Genomic DNA, 19,402 nt, shown 5'->3' on the forward strand with positions numbered 1-19,402 from the left:
TTTTCCCTTTCTCTCTCTGCCTCCTTCCCTACTTTCTCCTCCTTCCCCACTTTTTCCTCTCCTCCTTCCCACTTCTCTCCTCCCCTTTCCCCCACTTCTCTCTTTTTACCCTCCTTCCCTACTTCTCTCTCTCTTTCCTCTCTCTCTCTTTACCTCCTTCCCCACTTCTCTCTCTCTACCTCCTTCCCTATCTCTCTCTCTCTCTTTACCTCCTTCCCCACTTCTCTCTTTCTACCTCCTTCCCTACTTCTCTCTCTCTCTCTACCTCCTTCCCCACTTCTCTCTCTCTACCTCCTTCCCCACTTCTCTCTCTACCTCCCTCCCTACTTCTCTCTCTCTTTACCTCCTTCCCTACTTCTCTCTCTCTACCTCCTTCCCTACTTCTCTCTCTCTACCTCCTTCCCCACTTCTCTCTCTCTACCTCCTTCCCCACTTCTCTCTCTCTACCTCCTTCCCTACTTCTCTCTCTCTACCTCCTTCCCTACTTCTCTCTCTCTACCTCCTTCCCTACTTCTCTCTCTCTACCTCCTTCCCCACTTCTCTCTCTCTACCTCCTTCCCCACTTCTCTCTCTCTACCTCCTTCCCTACTTCTCTCTCTCTCTTTACCTCCTTCCCCACTTCTCTCTCTCTACCTCCTTCCCTACTTCTCTCTCTCTCTTTACCTCCTTCCCCACTTCTCTCTCTCTACCTCCTTCCCTACTTCTCTCTCTCTCTTTACCTCCTTTCCCACTTGTCTCTCTCTGCCTCCTTCCCTACTTCTCTCTCTCTCTCTACCTCCTTCCCCACTTCTCTCTCTCTACCTCCTTCCCCACTTCTCTCTCTCTACCTCCTTCCCTACTTCTCTCTCTCTTTACCTCCTTCCCCACTTCTCTCTCTCTACTTCCTTCCCTACTTCTCTCTCTCTCTCTCTACCTCCTTCCCCACTTCTCTCTCCCTACCTCCTTCCCTACTCCTCTCTTGCCACCTCCTTCCCCACTTCTCTCTCTCTACCTCCCTCCCTACTTCTCTCTCTCTTTACCTCCTTCCCTACTTCTCTCTCTCTACCTCCTTCCCCACTTCTCTCTCTCTACCTCCTTCCCTACTTCTCTCTCTCTCTCCCTCCTTCCCCACTTCTCTCTCTCTACCTCCTTCCCCACTTCTCTCTCTCTACCTCCTTCCCTACTTCTCTCTCTCTCTACCTCCTTCCCCACTTCTCTCTCTCTACCTCCTTCCCCACTTCTCTCTCTCTACCTCCCTCCCTCTCTCTCTCTACCTCCCTCCCTACTTCTCTCACTCTACCTCCCTCCCCACTTCTCTCACTCTACCTCCCTCCCCACTTCTCTCACTCTACCTCCCTCCCCACTTCTCTCACTCTACCTCCCTCCCTACTTCTCTCACTCTACCTCCCTCCCCACTTCTCTCACTCTACCTCCCTCCCTACTTCTCTCACTCTACCTCCCTTCCTACTTCTCTCACTCTACCTCCCTCCCCACTTCTCTCACTCTACCTCCCTTCCTACTTCTCTCACTCTACCTCCCTCCCTACTTCTCTCACTCTACCTCCCTCCCTACTTCTCTCTCTCCCTACCAGTAAACTCTACTTCAGTAAGCTCTGCCTCAGCTCCCTTCAGAGATGTTAGGAATCATTCGCGTAATTTTCACTTTTTTTTCAAGCAATTTTAGAACATTTCAACTTTTCCATTATGATAGAGATATTTCTGACCCCCCCTCCCCCCCTCATGAAAAAAATATTTTTTTAGTTAAAGTTCCTAATTTTATAGAATTTAATGGAATTTTCAAATTGAGATAAAAAAAATGAACTATCATATGCACGATACAAATCAGATTTTTTTTTTTTACTGAAAATTTAGACGTTAGCACCACGACTGTAAACAACCCAGGGACCTGGGTTGTCCACTGGCTTGATAGTTTTATAACTGAGACATAAGCCCATCTCCATGTTTCGTCACGAGTGGCGAAACATGTCCTGTATAAACTGCCATAAAAATTAAATACACACCTAAAAAAATGTCAGGTAAGTAATAACGTTAAGTGTGGACTGGAGATTACCTGGATTAGTATTACAACACACCTGTGGACTGGAGATTACCTGGATTAGTATTACAACACACCTGTGGACTGGAGATTACCTGGATTAGTATTACAACACACCTGTGGACTGGAGATTACCTGGATTAGTATTACAACACACCTGTGGACTGGAGATTACCTGACTTAGTATTACAACACACCTGTGGACTGGAGATTACCTGACTTAGTATTACAACACACCTGTGGACTGGAGATTACCTGGCTTAGTATTACAACACACCTGTGGACTGGAGATTACCTGACTTAGTATTACAACACACCTGTGAACTGGAGATTACCTGACTTAGTATTACAACACACCTGTGGACTGGAGATTACCTGGCTTAGTATTACAACACACCTGTGGACTGGAGATTGCCTGGATTAGTCTATTAAATAGACTAATATAATAGAGTCCGACTCTATTACATTAGCAAGATCTGACAGACCCAATATGGATGGTGGGTTGAGACGTACCTGGAGGCGCGGGTCTGGTGAAGACGGCAGGGCAGGTACAAGCTGCTGCGAACTCAGAGTCGAGATCATAGTAGTCTGGAGCTGGAGGGGGAGCTAGTGGATCGCCGTAGAGCAGCGCATCGATCTCGCGTTCCAGCAGCGCCAGATCGGTGTCGTGGTGGCCGCCCACGATCGGCGACGGTGGGCGGCGTAGCGACCGCGGGGGCGGCGCCACTCCTGGGGAGGAATGCCGGGACCAGGATGTGGGCGGCCGCGACTCCTCGCGGGTGGCAGGGGAGAGCGCCCGCGGGCGTCGCCCCGGGGACGCCGCCCGGGGCAATGACCCCGTAGATGCCAGTAGTGGTGATCCGGCTCGTAGGCCGCCAGGGGGGCGACGCCCCCTTGTGCCAGGGGAGCAGCGGGAGCCAGTAGAAGCACTGCGAGGTCGTCGTTCAGGAGAGGCAGGCGAGGCGGCGCGGCGAGACACGTGGGTATCCCTGGGGGTGGCACCCCCGGGGGAAGAGTTCCGCTGGGGGGCAGGGGACCCTCGCGGGGAGTAGCGGGTGAAGCCGGGATTTCTCACCTCAGCAGGGGCTGTGTGCGGGGGCGGCGACCCCAGCAAGCTGCCCCGCAGCCCCGCCAACTGCTCCAGCTCGTAATACGAGCCGTCTGACCCTGGTCTCCTGGGGAGGCCTGGGGAGGGGGCGCTGCCCCCGGAACTGGGGGAGCGGGGTACGCGGGACATGACGCGCGTGCCCATGGCTATGCGGGGCTTGGAGGCACCACCGCTGCCGGAGGACGAGCCTGTGGAGGCTAGCGAGGCCAAAGAACCTCGCTTCTCCAAGCGGTGCTCCACGTAAGCTGCGGGGTCCGGCAGCTCCGGGGTCGGGCAGGCGCTCTTGTAGCCGCTGTCGACGCTGTTGCTGCCAGCGTAACCCACTACGTCAGCGTCGGGATGCAGTCGCGGCCCCCAGCAGGACGACGCTGACGGCGGCGGCGCCGGGGGAAGGAGGTCGGCGTCGTCACTATCGGGGTCACCGATGGCGCTGATGGTATCCAGTAGAGGGTTGTCCACTGAGCGGCGGAGGCGTCTCGGGCGGCGACGCCGCCGCGGAGACGCCAACGCCAGGTCATCGCGAGCTACCGAGGGCGTTGAACGCGAGTGGGAGGCGTGCGGTAGCACGCCCTGGGACAGCGCCACATCGGCCATGTGGGCGCGGGCGGTGGTGCCGCCTGAGGCGTGGCAGGAGGTGCTGACGGAGGCGGTACCACTCACCACATCTCGGGGGCTGGTGGCACCCAGGCCTCCGTTGGGCGCGGGGGGCGGCGGGGCCTCCGTGCCCGAGTTAGCACCGGAGGAGGGGCGGGAGGCGGGGCTGCCCTCCCCCGAGGTCTGCTGGTGGTCTATAAACTCCTCGAAGGTAGCGTACATGTGCCAGATCTGTCTTGTGAAGTCATCACCTTGTAGTGAGAGCTCAGCCTGCGGAAGATAACAACAACCTCGGTTATACTGCAGCACCTGAAACCATACACTGGTGGTGTCGTGTACACACCTGCAACCATACACTGGTGGTGTCGTGTACACACCTGCAATCATACGCTGGTGGTGTCGTGTACACACCTGCAATCATACACTGGTGGTGTCGTGTACACACCTGCAACCATACACTGGTGGTGTCGTGTACACACCTGCAATCATACGCTGGTGGTGTCGTGTACACACCTGCAATCATACACTGGTGGTGTCGTGTACACACCTGCAGCCATACACTGGTGGTGTCGTGTACACACCAGCAATCATACACTGGTGGTGTCGTGTACACACCTGCAATCATACACTGGTGGTGTCGTATACACACCTGCAACCATACACTGGTGGTGTCGTGTACACACCTGCAATCATACACTGGTGGTGTCGTGTACACACCTACAGCCATACACTGGTGGTGTCGTGTACACACCTGCAATCATACACTGGTGGTGTCGTGTACACACCTGCAATCATACACTGGTGGTGTCGTGTACACACCTGCAATCATACACTGGTGGTGTCGTGTACACACCTGCAATCATACACTGGTGGTGTCGTGTACACACCTGCAACCATACACTGGTGGTGTCGTGTACACACATGCAGCCATTCACTGGTAGTGTCGTGTACACACCTGCAACCATACACTGGTAGTGTCGTGTACACACCTGCAGCTATACACTGGTAGTGTCGTGTACACACCTGCAACCATACACTGGTAGTGTCGTGTACACACCTGCAGCCATACACTGGTAGTGTCGTGTACACACCTGCAACCATACACTGGTAGTGTCGTGTACACACCTGCAAGCATACACTGGTAGTGTCGTGTACACACCTGCAGCCATACACTGGTAGTGTCGTGTACACACCTGCAACCATACACTGGTAGTGTCGTGTACACACCTGCAGCCATACACTGGTAGTGTCGTGTACACACTTGCCACCATACACTGGTAGTGTCGTGTACACACCTGCAGCCATACACTGGTAGTGTCGTGTACACACCTGCAACCATACACTGGTAGTGTCGTGTACACACCTGCAAGCATACATTGGTAGTGTCGTGTACACACCTGCAGCCATACACTGGTAGTGTCGTGTACACACCTGCAACCATACACTGGTAGTGTCGTGTACACACCTGCAAGCATACATTGGTAGTGTCGTGTACACACCTGCAGCAATACACTGGTAGTGTCGTGTACACACCTGCAACCATACATTGGTAATGTGTACACACCTGCAACCATACACTGGTAGTGTCGTGTACACACCTGCAACCATACACTGGTGGTGTCGTGTACACACCTGCAACCATACACTGGTGGTGTCGTGTACACACCTGCAACCATACACTGGTAGTGTCGTGTACACACCTGCAACCATACACTGGTGGTGTCGTGTACACACCTGCAACCATACACTGGTAGTGTCGTGTACACACCTGCAACCATACACTGGTAGTGTCGTGTACACACCTGCAACCATACATTGGTAATGTGTACACACCTGCAACCATACACTGGTAGTGTCGTGTACACACCTGCAACCATACACTGGTGGTGTCGTGTACACACCTGCAACCATACACTGGTGGTGTCGTGTACACACCTGCAACCATACACTGGTAGTGTCGTGTACACACCTGCAACCATACACTGGTAGTGTCGTGTACACACCTGCAGCCATACACTGGCAGTTGTAGTGTATACATCTGCAATACTGCACTGGCAGTTGTAGTGTATACATCTGCAATCCTACACTTGCAGTTGTAGTGTAAATATCTGCAATCCTACACTGGTAGTTGTAGTCTATACACCTGCAACCATACACTGGTAGTTGTAGTCTATACACCTGCAACCATACACTGGTAACTGTCATGTGTACACCGACAACCATATACACCAGCAGCTAAATTCATTGCAGCCATACACACATGTAGCTATATCGAATGCACCCACACACACACATGCAGTCATACACCTCTGTAGCTATAGTCAATGGAACTTTACACACTGCACAAACAATGAAAGATGTAACTATGTATTAAATAAATGAATACTGTGTGTTTTTATGGTAAGAGAACACGGGTATAAGGAAACAAGGACACTGAAACGAACCATACCACGGGTGGGGTTAGAACCCGCGATCATAGTCTCAAAACTCCAGACCGTCGCGTTGGATGAATCTTACTGTGGCTAGCAGGCCCAGTGGCTAACGCGACGGTCTGGAGTTTTGAGACTCTCTGATTGCGGGTTCTATCCCCGTCCGTGGTATGGTTTCTTTGCAATCGTGTCATTAGGATCTCGTGAGACACTGTGAACTCTGCTTTTAACAGGTAAAACACTATTGTTGTAGATAAGGTACAGAGGACTGATTTTACTCTCGTTAACTCTCCTGGAGTTTAATTCCTAGGCCTCTTGTGCATCCATATGTTATTGTGCCTCCATATGTTATTGTGCATCCATATGTTATTGTGCATCCATATGTTATTGTGCCTTCATATGTTATTGTGCATCCATATGTTATTGTGCATCCATATGTTATTGTGCCTTCATATGTTATTGTGCCTCCATATGTTATTGTGCATCCATATGTTATTGTGCCTTCATATGTTATTGTGCCTTCATATGTTATTGTGCATCCATATGTTATTGTGCATCCATATGTTATTGTGCCTTCATATGTTATTGTGCCTCCATATGTTATTGTGCATCCATATGTTATTGTGCCTTCATATGTTATTGTGCCTCCATATGTTATTGTGCATCCATATGTTATTGTGCCTTCATATGTTATTGTGCATCCATATGTTATTGTGCCTCCATATGTTATTGTGCCTTCATATGTTATTGTGCATCCATATGTTATTGTGCCTTCATATGTTATTGTGCATCCATATGTTATTGTGCATCCATATGTTATTGTGCATCCATATGTTATTGTGCCTTCATATGTTATTGTGCATCCATATGTTATTGTGCCTTCATATGTTATTGTGCCTCCATATGTTATTGTGCCTCCATATGTTATTGTGCATCCATATGTTATTGTGCCTTCATATGTTATTGTGCATCCATATGTTATTGTGCATCCATATGTTATTGTGCCTCCATATGTTATTGTGCCTTCATATGTTATTGTGCATCCATATGTTATTGTGCCTCCATATGTTATTGTGCCTCCATATGTTATTGTGCATCCATATGTTATTGTGCCTTCATATGTTATTGTGCATCCATATGTTATTGTGCATCCATATGTTATTGTGCCTCCATATGTTATTGTGCATCCATATGTTATTGTGCCTCCATATGTTATTGTGCATCCATATGTTATTGTGCCTCCATATGTTATTGTGCCTCCATATGTTATTGTGCATCCATATGTTATTGTGCCTTCATATGTTATTGTGCATCCATATGTTATTGTGCCTCCATATGTTATTGTGCATCCATATGTTATTGTGCATCCATATGTTATTGTGCATCCATATGTTATTGTGCCTTCATATGTTATTGTGCATCCATATGTTATTGTGCCTCCATATGTTATTGTGCATCCATATGTTATTGTGCATCCATATGTTATTGTGCATCCATATGGTATTGTGCATCCATATGTTATTGTGCCTCCATATGTTATTGTCCATCCATATGTTATTGTGCATCCATATGTTATTGTGCATCCATATGTTATTGTGCATCCATATGTTATTGTGCCTTCATATGTTATTGTGCCTCCATATGTTATTATGCATCCATATGTTATTGTGCCTCCATATGTTATTGTCCATCCATATGTTATTGTGCATCCATATGTTATTGTGCATCCATATGTTATTGTGCATCCATATGTTATTGTGCATCCATATGTTATTGTCCATCCATATGTTATTGTGCCTCCATATGTTATTGTGCCTCCATATGTTATTATGCATCCATATGTTATTGTGCCTCCATATGTTATTGTGCCTCCATATGTTATTGTGCCTCCATATGTTCCTGTGCTATTCTCCACAGGATAATAATGCTGAATGTAAACTTGTTTTGTCTGCCACCCTCCCTGGTATGATCACTATCACCCTCCCTGGTATGATCACTATCACCCTCCCTGGTATGATCACTATCACCCTCCCTGGTATGATCACTATCACCCTCCCTGGTATGATCACTATCACCCTCCCTGGTATGATCACTATCACCCTCCCTGGTATGATCACTATCACCCTCCCTGGTATGATCACTATCACCCTCCCTGGTATGATCACTATCACCCTCCCTGGTATGATCACTATCACCCTCCCTGGTATGATCACTACCACCCTCCCTGGTATGATCACTATCACCCTCCCTGGTATGATCACTATCACCCTCCCTGGTATGATCACTACCACCCTCCCTGGTATGATCACTACCACCCTCCCTGGTATGATCACTATCACCCTCCCTGGTATGATCACTATCACCCTCCCTGGTATGATCACTACCACCCTCCCTGGTATGATCACTATCACCCTCCCTGGTATGATCACTATCACCCTCCCTGGTATGATCACTATCACCCTCCCTGGTATGATCACTATCACCCTCCCTGGTATGATCACTATCACCCTCCCTGGTATGATCACTATCACCCTCCCTGGTATGATCACTATCACCCTCCCTGGTATGATCACTATCACCCTCCCTGGTATGATCACTATCACCCTCCCTGGTATGATCACTATCACCCTCCCTGGTATGATCACTATCACCCTCCCTGGTATGATCACTATCACCCTCCCTGGTATGATCACTATCACCCTCCCTGCTATGATCACTATCACCCTCCCTGGTATGATCACTATCACCCTCCCTGGTATGATCACTATCACCCTCCCTGGTATGATCACTATCACCCTCCCTGGTATGATCACTATCACCCTCCCTGGTATGATCACTATCACCCTCCCTGCTATGATCACTACCACCCTCCCTGGTATGATCACTATCACCCTCCCTGGTATGATCACTATCACCCTCCCTGGTATGATCACTATCACCCTCACTGGTATGATCACTATCACCCTCCCTGGTATGATCACTATCACCCTCCCTGGTATGATCACTATCACCCTCCCTGGTATGATCACTACCACCCTCCCTGGTATGATCACTATCACCCTCCCTGGTATGATCACTATCACCCTCCCTGCTATGATGATCACTATCACCCTCCCTGGTATGATCACTATCACCCTCCCTGGTATGATCACTATCACCCTCCCTGGTATGATCACTATCACCCTCCCTGGTATGATCACTATCACCCTCCCTGGTATGATCACTATCACCCTCCCTGGTATGATCACTATCACCCTCCCTGGTATGATCACTATCACCCTCCCTGCTATGATCACTATCACCCTCCCTGGTATGATCACTATCACCCTCCCTGCTATGATCACTATCACCCTCCCTGGTATGATCACTATCACCCTCCCTGGTACTATCACCCTCCCTGGTATGATCACTATCACCCTCCCTGGTATGATCACTATCACCCTCCCTGGTATGATCACTATCACCCTCCCTGGTATGATCACTATCACCCTCCCTGGTATGATCACTATCACCCTCCCTGGTATGATCACTATCACCCTCCCTGGTATGATCACTATCACCCTCCCTGGTATGATCACTATCACCCTCCCTGGTATGATCACTATCACCCTCCCTGGTATGATCACTATCACCCTCCCTGGTATGATCACTATCACCCTCCCTGGTATGATCACTATCACCCTCCCTGGTATGATCACTATCACCCTCCCTGGTATGATCACTATCACCCTTCCTGGTATGATCACTATCACCCTGCGTGGTGTGATCACTATCACCCTCCCACTATCACCCTTCCTGGTATGATCACTATCACCCTCCCTGGTATGATCACTATCACCCTTCCTGGTATGATCACTATCACCCTTCCTGGTATGATCACTATCACCCTCCCTGGTATGATCACTATCACCCTTCTTGGTATGATCACTATCACCCTCCCTTGTATGATCACTATCACCCTCCGTGGTATGATCACTACCACCCTCCCTGGTATGATCACTATCACCCTCCCTGGTATGATCACTATCACCCTCCCTGGTATGATCACTATCACCCTCCCTGGTATGATCACTACCACCCTCCCTGGTATGATCACTATCACCCTCCCTGGTATGATCACTATCACCCTCCCTGGTATGATCACTATCACCCTCCCTGGTATGATCACTATCACCCTCCCTGGTATGATCACTATCACCCTCCCTGGTATGATCACTATCACCCTCCCTGGTATGATCACTATCACCCTCCCTGGTATGATCACTATCACCCTCCCTGGTATGATCACTATCACCCTCCCTGGTATGATCACTATCACCCTCCCTGGTATGATCACTATCACCCTCCCTGGTATGATCACCATCAACCTCCCTGGTATGATCACTATCACCCTCCCTGGTATGATCACTATCACCCTCCCTGGTATGATCACTATCACCCTCCCTGGTATGATCACTATCACCCTCCCTGGTATGATCACTATCACCCTCCCTGGTATGATCACTATCACCCTCCCTGGTATGATCACTATCACCCTCCCTGGTATGATCACTATCACCCTCCCTGGTATGATCACTATCACCCTCCCTGGTATGATCACTATCACCCTCCCTGCTATGATCACTATCACCCTCCCTGGTATGATCACTATCACCCTCCCTGGTATGATCACTATCACCCTCCCTGGTATGATCACTATCACCCTCCCTGGTATGATCACTATCACCCTCCCTGGTATGATCACTATCACCCTCCCTGGTATGATCACTATATCATGATCACTATCACCCTCCCTGGTATGATCACTATCACCCTCCCTGGTATGATCACTATCACCCTCCCTGGTATGATCACTATCACCCTCCCTGGTATGATCACTATCACCCTCCCTGGTATGATCACTATCACCCTCCCTGGTATGATCACTATCACCCTCCCTGGTATGATCACTATCACCCTCCCTGGTATGATCACTATCACCCTCCCTGGTATGATCACTATCACCCTCCCTGGTATGATCACTATCACCCTCCCTGGTATGATCACTATCACCCTCCCTGGTATGATCACTATCACCCTCCCTGGTATGATCACTATCACCCTCCCTGGTATGATCACTATCACCCTCCCTGGTATGATCACTATCACCCTCCCTGGTATGATCACTATCACCCTCCCTGGTATGATCACTATCACCCTCCCTGGTATGATCACTATCACCCTCCCTGGTATGATCACTATCACCCTCCCTGGTATGATCACTATCACCCTCCCTGGTATGATCACTATCACCCTCCCTGGTATGATCACTATCACCCTCCCTGGTATGATCACTATCACCCTCCCTGGTATGATCACTATCACCCTCCCTGGTATGATCACTATCACCCTCCCTGGTATGATCACTATCACCCTCCCTGGTATGATCACTATCACCCTCCCTGGTATGATCACTATCACCCTCCCTGGTATGATCACTATCACCCTCCCTGGTATGATCACTATCACCCTCCCTGGTATGATCACTATCACCCTCCCTGGTATGATCACTATCACCCTCCCTGGTATGATCACTATCACCCTCCCTGGTATGATCACTATCACCCTCCCTGGTATGATCACTATCACCCTCCCTGGTATGATCACTATCACCCTCCCTGGTATGATCACTATCACCCTGGTATGATCACCTGGTATGATCACTATCACCCTCCCTGATGATCACTATCACCCTCCCTGGTATGATCACTATCACCCTCCCTGGTATGATCACTATCACCCTCCCTGGTATGATCACTATCACCCTCCCTGTTATGATCACTATCACCCTCCCTGGTATGATCACTATCACCCTCCCTGGTATGATCACTATCACCCTCCCTGGTATGATCACTATCACCCTCCCTGGTATGATCACTATCACCCTCCCTGGTATGATCACTATCACCCTCCCTGGTATGATCACTATCACCCTCCCTGGTATGATCACTCATCATGATCACTATCACCCTCCCTGGTATGATCTCTATCACCCTCCCTGGTATGATCACTATCACCCTCCCTGGTATGATCACTATCACCCTCCCTGGTATGATCACTATCACCCTCCCTGGTATGATCACTATCACCCTCCCTGGTATGATCACTATCACCCTCCCTGGTATGATCACTATCACCCTCCCTGGTATGATCACTATCACCCTCCCTGGTATGATCACTATCACCCTCCCTGGTATGATCACTATCACCCTCCCTGGTATGATCACTATCACCCTCCCTGGTATGATCACTATCACCCTCCCTGGTATGATCACTATCACCCTCCCTGGTATGATCACTATCACCCTCCCTGGTATGATCACTATCACCCTCCCTGGTATGATCACTATCACCCTCCCTGGTATGATCACTATCACCCTCCCTGGTATGATCACTATCACCCTCCCTGGTATGATCACTATCACCCTCCCTGGTATGATCTATCACCCTCCCTGGTATGATCACTATCACCCTCCCTGGTATGATCACTATCACCCTCCCTGGTATGATCACTATCACCCTCCCTGGTATGATCACTATCACCCTCCCTGGATATGATCACTATCACCCTCCCTGGTATGATCACTATCACCCTGCCTGGTATGATCACTATCACCCTCCCTGGTATGATCCTATCACCCTCCCTGGTATGATCACTATCACCCTCCCTGGTATGATCACTATCACCCTCCCTGGTATGATCACTATCACCCTCCCTGGTATGATCACTATCACCCTCCCTGCTATGATCACTATCACCCTCCCTGGTATGATCACTATCACCCTTCCTGGTATGATCACTATCACCCTCCCTGGTATGATCACTATCACCCTCCCTGGTATGATCACTATCACCCTTCCTGGTATGATCACTATCACCCTCCCTGGTATGATCACTATCACCCTCCCTGGTATGATCACTATCACCCTCCCTGGTATGATCACTATCACCCTCCCTGGTATGATCACTATCACCCTCCCTGGTATGATCACTATCACCCTCCCTGGTATGATCACTATCACCCTCCCTGGTATGATCACTATCACCCTCCCTGGTATGATCACTATCACCCTCCCTGGTATGATCACTATCACCCTCCCTGGTATGATCACTATCACCCTCCCTGGTATGATCACTATCACCCTCCCTGGTATGATCACTATCACCCTCCCTGGTATGATCACTATCACCCTCCCTGGTATGATCACTATCACCCTCCCTGGTATGATCACTATCACCCTACCTGGTATGATCACTATCACCCTCCCTGCTATGATCACTATCACCCTCCCTGGTATGATCACCATCAACCTCCCTGGTATGATCACTATCACCCTCCCTGGTATGATCACCATCACCCTCCCTGGTATGATCACTATCACCCTCCCTGGTATGATCACTATCACCCTCCCTGGTATGATCACTATCACCCTCCCTGGTATGATCACTATCACCCTCCCTGGTATGATCACTATCACCCTCCCTGGTATGATCACTATCACCCTCCCTGGTATGATCACTATCACCCTCCCTGGTATGATCACTATCACCCTCCCTGCTATGATCACTATCACCCTCCCTGCTATGATCACTATCACTCTCCCTGGTATGATCACTATCACCCTCCCTGCTATGATCACTATCACCCTCCCTGGTATGATCACTATCACCCTCCCTGGTATGATCACTATCACCCTCCCTGGTATGATCACTATCACCCTCCCTGGTATGATCACTATCACCCTCCCTGGTATGATCACTATCACCCTCCCTGGTATGATCACTACCACCCTCCCTGGTATGATCACTATCACCCTCCCTGGTATGATCACTATCACCCTTCCTGGTATGATCACTATCACCCTCCCTGGTATGATCACTATCACCCTCCCTGGTATGATCACTATCACCCTCCTTGGTATGATCACCATCACCCTCCCTGGTATGATCACTATCACCCTCCCTGGTATGATCACCATCACCCTCCCTGGTATGATCACTATCACCCTCCCTGGTATGATCACCATCACCCTCCCTGGTATGATCACTATCACCCTCCCTGGTATGATCACTATCACCCTCCCTGGTATGATCACTATCACCCTCCCTGGTATGATCACTATCACCCTCCCTGGTATGATCACTATCACCCTCCCTGGTATGATCACTATCACCCTCCCTGGTATGATCACTATCACCCTCCCTGGTATGATCACTATCACCCTCCCTGGTATGATCACTATCACCCTCCCTGGTATGATCACTATCACCCTCCCTGGTATGATCACTATCACCCTCCCTGCTATGATCACTATCACCCTCCCTGGTATGATCAGTATCACCCTCCCTTGTATGATCACTATCACCCTCCCTGGTATGATCACTATCACCCTCCCTTGTATGATCACTATCACCCTCCCTGGTATGATCACTATCACCCTTCCTGGTATGATCACTATCACCCTCCCTGGTATGATCACTATCACCCTCCCTGGTATGATCACTACCACCCTCCCTGCTATGAACACTATTACCCTCCCTGGTATGATCACTATCACCCTCCCTGGTATGATCACTACCACCCTCCCTAGAATGATCACTATCACCCTCCCTGGTATGATCACTACCACCCTCCGTGGTATGATCACTACCACCCTCCCTGCTATGATCACTATCACCCTCCCTGCTATGATCACTACCACCCTCCCTGCTATGATCACTACTACCCTCCCTGCTATGATCACTATCACCCTCCCTGCTATGATCATTATCACCCTCCCTGCTATGATCACTATCACCCTCCCTGCTATGATCACTACCACCCTCCCTGCTATGATCACTACTACCCTCCCTGCTATGATCACTATCACCCTCCCTGCTATGATCACTACCACCCTCCCTGATATGATCACTATTACCCTCCCTGCTATGATCACTATCACCCTCCCTGCTATGATCACTATCACCCTCCCTGCTATGATCACTATCACCCTCCCTGCTATGATCACTACCACCCTCCCTGCTATGATCACTACCACCCTCCCTGCTATGATCACTATCACCCTCCCTGCTATGATCACTACCACCCTCCCTGCTAAGATCACTACCACCCTCCCTGCTATGATCACTACCACCCTCCCTGCTATGATCACTACCACCCTCCCTGCTATGATCACTACCACCCTCCCTGCTATGATCACTATCACCCTCCCTGCTATGATCACAACCACCCTCCCTGCTATGATCACTATCACCCTCCCTGCTATGATCACTACCACCCTCCCTGTTATGATCACTACCACCCTCCCTGCTATGATCACTACCACCCTCCCTGCTATGATCACTACCACCCTCCCTGCTATGATCACTATCACCCTCCCTGCTATGATCACTATCACCCTCCCTGCTATGATCACTATCACCCTCCCTGCTATGATCACTATCACCCTCCCTGCTATGATCACTACCACCCTCCCTGCTATGATCACTACCACCCTCCCTGCTATGATCACTATCACCCTCCCTGCTATGATCACAACCACCCTCCCTGGTATGATCACTACCACCCTCCCTGCTATGATCACAACCACCCTCCCTGCTATGATCACTACCACCCTCCCTGTTATGATCACTACCACCCTCCCTGCTATGATCACTATCACCCTCCCTGCTATGATCACAACCACCCTCCCTGGTATGATCACTACCACCCTCCCTGCTATGATCACAACCACCCTCCCTGCTATGATCACTACCACCCTCCCTGTTATGATCACTATCACCCTCCCTGCTATGATCATTATCACCCTCCCTGCTATGATCACTACCACCCTCCCTGCTATGATCACTACCACCCTCCCTGCTATGATCACTATCACCCTCCCTGCTATGATCACAACCACCCTCCCTGGTATGATCACAACCACCCTCCCTGCTATGATCACAACCACCCTCCCTGCTATGATCACTACCACCCTCCCTGTTATGATCACAACCACCCTCCCTGCTATGATCACAACCACCCTCCCTGGTATGATCACAACCACCCTCCCTGCTATGATCACAACCACCCTCCCTGGTATGATCACAACCACCCTCCCTGCTATGATCACAACCACCCTCCCTGCTATGATCACTACCACCCTCCCTGCTATGATCACAACCACCCTCCCTGCTATGATCACTACCACCCTCCCTGCTATGATCACAACCACCCTCCCTGCTATGATCACTACCACCCTCACTGCTATGATCACTACCACCCTCCCTGCTATGATCACTACCACCCTCCCTGCTATGATCACTACCACCCTCCCTGTTATGATCACTACCACCCTCCCTGTTATGATCACTACCACCCTCCCTGCTATGATCACTATCACCCTCCCTGCTATGATCACAACCACCCTCCCTGCTATGATCACTACCACCCTCCCTGTTATGATCACTACCACCCTCCCTGTTATGATCACTACCACCCTCCCTGCTATGATCACTACCACCCTCCCTGTTATGATCACAACCACCCTCCCTGTTATGATCACTACCACCCTCCCTGTTATGATCACTACCACCCTCCCTGCTATGATCACAACCACCCTCCCTGCTATGATCACTACCACCCTCCCTGCTATGATCACTACCACCCTCCCTGTTATGATCACTACCACCCTCCCTGTTATGATCACTACCACCCTCCCTGCTATGATCACAACCACCCTCCCTGTTATGATCACTACCACCCTCCCTGCTATGATCACAACCACCCTCCCTGCTATGATCACTACCACCCTCCCTGCTATGATCACTACCACCCTCCCTGTTATGATCACTACCACCCTCCCTGTTATGATCACAACCACCCTCCCTGTTATGATCACTACCACCCTCCCTGTTATGATCACTACCACCCTCCCTGCTATGATCACAACCACCCTCCCTGCTATGATCACTACCACCCTCCCTGTTATGATCACAACCACCCTCCCTGTTATGATCACAACCACCCTCCCTGTTATGATCACTACCACCCTCCCTGTTATGATCACTACCACCCTCCCTGCTATGATCACTACCACCCTCCCTGTTATGATCACAACCACCCTCCCTGTTATGATCACTACCACCCTCCCTGCTATGATCACAACCACCCTCCCTGCTATGATCACTACCACCCTCCCTGCTATGATCACAACCACCCTCCCTGCTATGATCACTACCACCCTCCCTGCTATGATCACTACCACCCTCCCTGCTATGATCACTACCACCCTCCCTGCTATGATCACTACCACCCTCCCTGCTATGATCACTACTATCCTTGTTATGATCACCACTCTGGTAACGCGGTCGTTGAGAACAATCAAGAACGTTGAAATCTCCCCATGTATCACTCACAGTGCATGTATGGGATTTCTTATGACCATCTCATGGCACCAAATTTCTCTCTGGTGAGGAGGATGACTCACCAAAAAATTGACAACAAACTGGTCTGGTCAGCTAACTTATATATATATATATATATATATATATATATATATATATATATATATATATATATATATATATATATATATATATATATATATATATATACACTGATGCTACAACAAACGTCTCAGTGTACAAGCTGATGCTACGACAAACGTCTCAGTGTACAAGCTGATGCTACGACAAACGTCTCAGTGTACAAGCTGATGCTACAACAAACGTCTCAGTGTACAAGCTGATGCTACGACAAACAAACGTCTCAGTGTACAAGCTGATGCTACGACAAACGTCTCAGTGTACAAGCTGATGCTACGACAAACGTCTCAGTGTACAAGCTGATGCTACGACAAACGTCTCAGTGTACAAGCTGATGCTACGACAAACGTCTCAGTGTAAAAAATGGCACATTTGTTCCTGGAGATCAACATGACGTTTATAAGCTATTAGGCAGGAGCAGCAGAGGCCAAATTAGGCAAATATGACAGAGTAACTGATGGAGTCTTAGTGTTCTTAGGGAGACGAGAAAGTTGGCCCCCAGACACTGGCAAATTGTTGCCATTATTGCAGAGCTTTGGGTCCAGTGTGTGTTAGTGTGTATTTGTTTGCTAGTGTTAGTGTGTGTTTGTTTGTGTTGTGAGGACGTCCCGTGGTGGTTGCTTAGGGGAAAGATGGTGGAATTTGGGAAGATTAGTGATGGTTGCTGTTTTCATGGTAGTAGCTGTAATGGTGGTGATGCAAAGTTGGATAAAATGATGTCAGTGATGGTGATTGTGGTGCTAGTGATGTTGAGGGTACGTCGCGTTCATGGTAGTGGTGGTTGTCTTTGGGGTGATAGTGGTGGATGTCGTTGGGGTGGTAGTGGTGGTTGTCGTTGGGGTGGTAGTGGTGGTTGTCGTTGGGGTGGTAGTGGTGGTTGTCGTTGGGGTGGTAGTGGTGGTTGTCGTTGGGGTGGTAGTGGTGGTTGTCGTTGGGGTGGTTGTGGTGGTTGTGGTGGTGGTGGTTGTCGTTAGGGTGGTAGTGGTGGTTGTCGTTGGGGTGGTGGTGGTTGTCGTTGGGGTGGTAGTGGTGGTTGTAGTTAGGATGGTAGTGGTGGTTGTCGTTGGGGTGGTAGTGATGGTTGTCGTTAGGATGGTGGTGGTGCTTGTTGTTGGGGTGGTAGTGGTGGTTGTCGTTGGGGTGGTAGTGGTGGTTGTCGTTGGGGTGGTAGTGGTGGTTGTCGTTGGGATGGTAGTGGTGACTGTCGTTGGGGTGGTTGTGGTGGTTGTCGTTAGGGTGGTAGTGGTGGTTGTCGTTGGGGTGGTAGTGGTGGTTGTCGTTGGGGTGGTAGTGGTGGTTGTCGTTGGGATGGTAGTGGTGACTGTCGTTGGGGTGGTTGTGGTGGTTGTCGTTAGGGTGGTAGTGGTGGTTGTCGTTGGGGTGGTAGTGATGGTTGTCGTTAGGATGGTGGTGGTGCTTGTCGTTGGGGTGGTAGTGGTGGTTGTCGTTGGGATGGTAGTGGTGATTGTCGTTGGGGTGCTGGTGGTGGCTGTCGTCGGGGTGTTGGTGGTGGTTGTCGTTGGGGTGGTAGTGATTGTTGTCGTTGGGGTGTTGGTGGTGTTTGTCGTTGGGGTGGTAGTGGTGTTGTGGTTGGGGTGGTAGTGGTGGATGTCGTTGGGGTGGTAGTGGTGGTTGTGGTTGGGGTGGTGGTGGTGGTTGTCGTTGGGGTGG

At 49.7% G+C, this 19,402-nt stretch overlaps 1 protein-coding gene across 2 annotated transcripts in view; it reads right to left on the bottom strand.

Annotated features, from left to right (window-relative positions):
• Positions 1 to 19,402, bottom strand: part of LOC128696052 (uncharacterized) — a 310,424-nt gene that overhangs the window by 63,301 nt on the left and 227,721 nt on the right. For both annotated transcript variants that reach the window (XM_053787055.2, XM_053787056.2), the window contains exon 2: positions 2,548 to 4,006. In XM_053787055.2, the coding sequence (XP_053643030.1) occupies positions 2,548 to 4,006 (1,459 nt within the window). The remainder of the gene's footprint in view (positions 1 to 2,547; positions 4,007 to 19,402) is intronic.

The sequence above is a fragment of the Cherax quadricarinatus genome, chromosome 48 (assembly GCF_038502225.1).
Source record: "Cherax quadricarinatus isolate ZL_2023a chromosome 48, ASM3850222v1, whole genome shotgun sequence".
NCBI classification, from domain to species: domain Eukaryota; kingdom Metazoa; phylum Arthropoda; class Malacostraca; order Decapoda; family Parastacidae; genus Cherax; species Cherax quadricarinatus.